Raw genomic sequence first — 6,000 nt, 5'->3', positions numbered from 1 at the left:
TCCTGCCCCAAACAGATGCCTCTGTCGCGGGTGTGAGGAGATGGACGCGCCGTGTTTTGTGGAACTGGGTCGGCGTGACGTCTTCAGAGTGCGCACAACAATTCAACTTTCCCACAGACGGGTTTCAGAGGGTATTTATATTATTATTGCTGCACACAGATTATGTAAATATGTATAATTGTCACTTTGATAGAAGAGTTTATTTTGAGAATAAAACATTTTTATGGAATTGTTACCACGGTAATCTGCTCATTAATGGATCTACAAAAGTGTTTTTGGATTGATTGAAACTTTTATTAGTAGATTGCACAGCACAGTACATATTCCGTACAATTGACCACTAAATGGTAACACCCGAATAAGTTTTTCAACTTGTTTAAGTCGGGTTCCACGTTAATCAATGTGATATTGCTCAATTCTAATGTATCATACGGACAATGCAGTAACATATTTTTAATGAATACATCCTAGTTTTGTTAGAAAGGCATAACTAGATGCATCAGTTGTAATTATGTATACATTTCTTTTACAATTATTTAGTTACGACTTAGGACAACCAAATATTTACACTGTCATTTTTCACTAATCTATGTTTGCTTTTTTTAAATAAGTAATACAAGCTGCACAAACGTTTATAGGTGCATATGTTTACCTGACACTGTCACTTTTCACTAAGCTATGTTTGCTTTTTTTTAAATTGATTGATTGATTGAAACTTTTATTAGAAGTTTGCACAGTGCAGTACATATCCCGTACAATTGACCACTAAATGGTAACACCCAAATAAGTTTTTCAACTTGTTTAAGTCGGGGTCCACTTAAATTGATTCATGATACAGATATATACTATCATCATAATACAGTCATCACACAAGATAATCATCAGAGTATATACATATAATTATTTACAAATAATAAAATAAGTGATACAAGCTGCACAAACGTTTATAGGTGCATGTTTACCTGAGTAAAAGTCGAAGATGACGAAATACTTATGTAAACAATCCCCATACACTTCAAGCCCTTTAAACAAATGTTGTACTCTGCCTCCCTCTATCGGTCAAATAATGAACAGCTGCATTACGGAGCAACCTCCTGTTCTAATCCGGTCCATGAGAAAGTGACATATATAAGAAGCACAAAGACAATCTCATGAACACAATCAAAGCTTTAATACTGCACACACACACACACACACGTACACAAACAGGATGCTGCAGACACTTGTAACAGCACTTGACAAAAACACACACACTGGATATACACACTTATGTTACACGCACAAAGACGACACAAAACAACTTTTGCATGTTGTCCAAAGCAAATAAAAGCTATGTTTAAATACAGTACATCATTTGGAGTGCATATTTAGATCATATATATTAGAATTTGTGAGAATAACTATAGCTACTTTCTTAAAGTGACAGCAGACGTGACTCTAGTGGCGTTAGAGGACCTCCTCGGCAGGCGTGAGCGATAGGGGTGGCACTGTGGGGCGAGCTCAGATGGCTGAGGAGGCGTCGCCCTCCTTGGACCGGTAGCGGCTGACATGTTCCAGCTGACCCGAGTCGGACACGTCGTAGCTCGTCTTGTACTTGGCCAGGATTTTCATCAGAGGGCGGAGCTTCAGCCACCACTGCTCCTTCGGGATCCTGTGTCTGGGGGCACAAACGAGGAGTGTCCTTTAACGAGGTATGATGATGATGAATACAATGTGTACTAGAGATGTCCCATAATATCAGCCGATAAATGCTTTAAAATGTAATATCGGAAATGATCGGTATCGGTTTCAAAATTATCGGTATCAGTTTCAAAAAGTAAAATGTATGACTTTTTAAAACGCCGCTGTGTACACGGACGTAGGGAGAAGTACAGAGCGCCAGTAAACCTTAAAGGCACTGCCTTTGCGTGCCGATCCAGTCACATAATATCTACGGCTTTTCACACACACAAGGGAATGCTTCGCATACTTGGTCAACAGCCATACAGGTCACACTGAGGGTGACCGTATAGACAACTTTAACACTGTTACAAATATGCGCCACACTGTGAACCCACACCAAACAAGAATGACAAACACATTTCGGGAGAACATCCGCACCGTAACACAACAGAACAAATACCCAGAACCCCTTGCAGCACTAACTCTTCCGGGACGCTACAATATACACCCCCGACCCTGCCCACCTCAACCTCCTCATGCTCTCTCAGGGAGAGCATGTCCCAAATTCCAAGCTGCTGTTTTGAGGCATGTTAAAAAAAAGAATGCACTTTGTGACTTCAATAATAAATATGGCAGTGCCATGTTGGCATTTTTTTCCATAACTTGAGTTGATTTATTTTGGAAAACCTTGTTACATTGTTTAATGCATCCAGCGGGGCATCACAACAAAATTAGGCATAATAATGTGTTCATTCCACAACTGTATATATCGGTTGATATCGGAATCGGTAATTAAGAGTTGGACAATAACGGATATCGGCAAAAAAGCCATTATCAGACATCTCTAATGTGTACTCCTTTAGGTGGCAGCAATGCACGCTAACACAGACGCTCTGAGGTGAAGATGAAGACAAACGTCCTTACACAAAGTCCGTCTCGTCTCGTAGCTTAGACACGGGCTGGAAGACGAGCGCTCGGCGTCTCATCCCCAGCAGACATGCGCTCTCCTCAGAGTTGGCGAACACTCGTCCTGCGTTAACGACAAGAAACGTGGACATGTTTCAAAGCGAGAGACAGTGTAACGTGCCCACGCTAACCTCCTTTGTACGCGTCCTGGAGGCTCTTCGTGATCCACTGGACCGCCTTCGCTGCTACTTTGGTGCCAAAGTTTCGGTCGAAAGGAGACGGAGCTCCGCCCTTTTCAACATAACACAATTCCAATAACTCCACTGTGACTGTGTTTTATTTAACACAGTGTCCGTGTGTGTAACCTGCTGCATGTGGCCTAAAATGTTCTTCCTGCAGTCAAAAACTCCTTTTCCCTCCTCAGTATACAGCTGGTAGATGAAGTCAGTGGTGAAATTCTCATTGCAGCTCTCATTCCTACACACACACACACACACACACACACACACACACACACAGAGTATAATAACTTAAATGAGGCTTCAGGAAGTTTGTTAAAAATGACGATTCCTTACCTGAGCACCAAACCTCTCTGGATGGTGGTCTTCATCTTACTGGTGAGATGTTCCACATTAGCCTGATTAGAAACAAAAAAAAAACACTGAAAGGATGCAAATAGATGCTTTCACCGCTGAGGGGCGCCATTGGTGCATCTCTAATATTGTTCTGTTATTATATTGGAAAATATAATATAATATTATTTCTACCACACATTAATTATTACATTTCCTCGTTATGCAAATATTGTAATTCAAATATTATTCTTGGATATTGTGATTGTATTTCATAGTCAATTAAAGGAAATTATAATAACAGATGGCACAATGCAATTTTTCTTCAAATTATTTTTGAATATTCTTGTGTTTTCACATGGTCAACAACTTCGTTTTCCCATCACGTTTTAATTGTTTTCTTTTCAGCGTGACTTTAATCATCCGTTTGTGACGTTCCGATCAAACTTTCAAGAAGTAGTTTTAGTGACTTTCCCGGAAAACTAATTGAACTATTAATATAATTCATCCTTTACCAGTGTTAATTTTGTTAACTAAAATTATGCGTCTTAGTTATCGTCAACAACCTATTTTCCCATGACTAAAATAGGACAATAACGACTTAAAAAAATGCACGTTGACTAAAAAAATGACGAAGTTAATTGACAATTTAGTCAACGAATAAAAACAAGACAAAAGTGTTGACAGAGACAAAATTCAATGATATTCAATTTCGTCTTTAGGAAGGCGGGACAAGTTATCCAATCACAGTTGCGTCTGGGAGAGGGGGGGTTAAATCACAAGGGGGATTCATTTAGAACGACTGTCTTTGTAAGGCACAGTGTTTTGTTTGTCACTATGACTTAACGTCCGCTTTGCTTTGTTGCGGTGTAATGCACATTGAGGGCACACAAGCTGCAGCCTAACAATCAGTGGTGTGCCGTCAGGGCCAGCAAGGCCTTCTCTGCTGGCCTAACATAACCAGAAATCATGATCACAATTAAGATAAAAGTATTTCTTAATTCACTTTCCCTAAATATCTAAAAGTATTCATATTCTCTTCATGTCATATTATGCTCCTTGCAAAGCTGTTGTTTTTAGTTTTAGTTTTAGTTTGTAACCAATCAGAATTCAGCTAATTTATGTTGCCATGCTGTACCAAATCTGCCCGGGGCCTTCAGAATCAACAACGCGGGCGTCCGTGCACTGTAAGTGAACGGGCACATACAGTTGATAGATAATTGCGATAGCCAATCAGATCACGAGTTGTTGTCAGTCAGGCCTTCTAGATGGCCTCACGTTAAACGTGAAATTTACGCGTCCTGTGATTGGATACTCACCGGGACCGTTGGTGGATGAATTTGAGAACACATACAGTTGATAGACAGTTGCGATAGCCAATCAGATCACAAGTTGTTGACAGTAACCTATCTAGGTAGCCTGATGTTAACGAGACTGAGTTCCAAAGTGAGTATCCATTCACAAGTTGCAATTTAGCAGGAAGCAGGAAGTGTTTCATGTAGCATGTACCGGATAAATCATGCAACATTTGGCTTGGGCAAGGTTGCATTTCATGATTTAACTTCGCGTCTACTGCCATGTTTGTTGCCGTTGCACGCGCCGTTAACGAGTATGTGTGTTTTTCCCCCTCTTTATCAAAATATAACTATAGATGTCAACATTGTGTACGTGCTGAAAGCTTCATTTATGATTGTTGCCTTTGGTAAAAGATTATTTTTTTCGGTTTTGCTCGCATTTGATTTATTTTATTTAGACTTGCCAAGTTGGTGCTTTACGGCACACTCGTAGCAAAATTGTGTCTTAAGAAATTCAAATAATTTCAAGGTAATACTTAACGTTAAAGGCCTACTGAAAGCCACTACTACCGACCACGCAGTCTGATAGTTTATATATCAATGATGAAATCTTAATATTGCAACACATGCCAATACGGCCGGGTTAACTTATAAAGTGCAATTTAAAATTTCCAGCTAAACTTCCGGTTGAAAACGTCTATGTATGATGACGTTTGCGCGTGACGTCAATGGTTGAAACGGAAGTATTCGGACACATTGTATCCAATACCAAATAGCTCTGCTTTCATCGCAAAATTCCACAGTATTCTGGACATCTGTGTTGGTGAATCTTTTGCAATTTGTTTAATGAACAATGGAGACTGCAAAGAAGAAAGTTGTAGGTGGGATCGGTGTATTAGCGGCTGGCTGCAGCAACACAACCAGGAGGACTTTGACTTGGATAGCAGACGCGCTATCCGACGCTAGCCACCGACCGCATCGATGATCGGGTGAAGTCCTTCGTTGCGCTGTCGATCGCTGGAACGCAGGTGAGCACAGGTGTTGATGAGCAGATGAGGGCTGGCGTAGGTGGAGCGCTAATGTTTTTAGCATAGCTCTGTGAGGTCCCCTAGCTAAGTTAGCTTCAATGGCGTCGTTAGCAACAGCATTGTTAACCTTCGCCAGGCTGGAAAGCATTAACCGTGTAGTTACATGTCCATGGTTTAATAGTATTGTTGATTTTCTGTCTATCCTTCCGGTCAGGGGCTTATTTCTTTTGTTTCTATCTGCAGTTAAGCCCGATGCTATCACGTTAGCTCCGTAGCTAAAGTGCTTTGCCGATGTATTGTCGTAGAGATAAAAGTCACTGTGAATGTCCATTTCGCGTTCTCGACTCTCATTTTCAAGTGGATATAGTATCCGAGGTGGTTTAAAATACAAATCCGTGATCCACAATAGAAAAAGGAGAAAGTGTGGAATCCAATGAACCCTTGTACCTAAGTTACGGTCACAGCGAAAAAAGATACGTCCTGCACTGCACTCTAGTCCTTCACTCTTACGTTCCTCATCCACGAATCTTTCATCCT

General features: G+C 40.6%; 2 protein-coding genes across 4 annotated transcripts in view; one reads left to right on the top strand and one right to left on the bottom strand.

Moving 5' to 3' along the window:
• LOC133631062 (frizzled-8-like) overlaps positions 1-235 on the top strand; it is a 2,101-nt gene extending 1,866 nt beyond the window's left edge. The window contains exon 1 of the mRNA XM_062023078.1: positions 1-235. This exon is cut by the window's left edge and continues 1,866 nt beyond it. Coding sequence (XP_061879062.1) covers positions 1-36 — 36 coding nt within the window. The 3' untranslated portion in view covers positions 37-235.
• A 914-nt stretch (positions 236-1,149) lies between these two features.
• The window catches only part of LOC133631061 (ATP-dependent 6-phosphofructokinase, platelet type-like), a 35,218-nt gene continuing 30,367 nt past the window's right edge, over positions 1,150-6,000 (bottom strand). For all 3 annotated transcript variants that reach the window (XM_062023077.1, XM_062023076.1, XM_062023075.1), the window contains 5 exons: positions 3,144-3,205; positions 2,934-3,045; positions 2,760-2,859; positions 2,587-2,692; positions 1,150-1,657 (listed from right to left, as the gene is read on the bottom strand). In XM_062023077.1, the coding sequence (XP_061879061.1) occupies positions 1,501-1,657; positions 2,587-2,692; positions 2,760-2,859; positions 2,934-3,045; positions 3,144-3,205 (537 nt within the window). In that variant the 3' untranslated portion in view covers positions 1,150-1,500. The remainder of the gene's footprint in view (positions 1,658-2,586; positions 2,693-2,759; positions 2,860-2,933; positions 3,046-3,143; positions 3,206-6,000) is intronic.

This window comes from Entelurus aequoreus, linkage group LG16 (assembly GCF_033978785.1).
Source record: "Entelurus aequoreus isolate RoL-2023_Sb linkage group LG16, RoL_Eaeq_v1.1, whole genome shotgun sequence".
Classification (NCBI taxonomy): domain Eukaryota; kingdom Metazoa; phylum Chordata; class Actinopteri; order Syngnathiformes; family Syngnathidae; genus Entelurus; species Entelurus aequoreus.
This window is presented reverse-complemented; position numbering and strand designations above follow the sequence as displayed.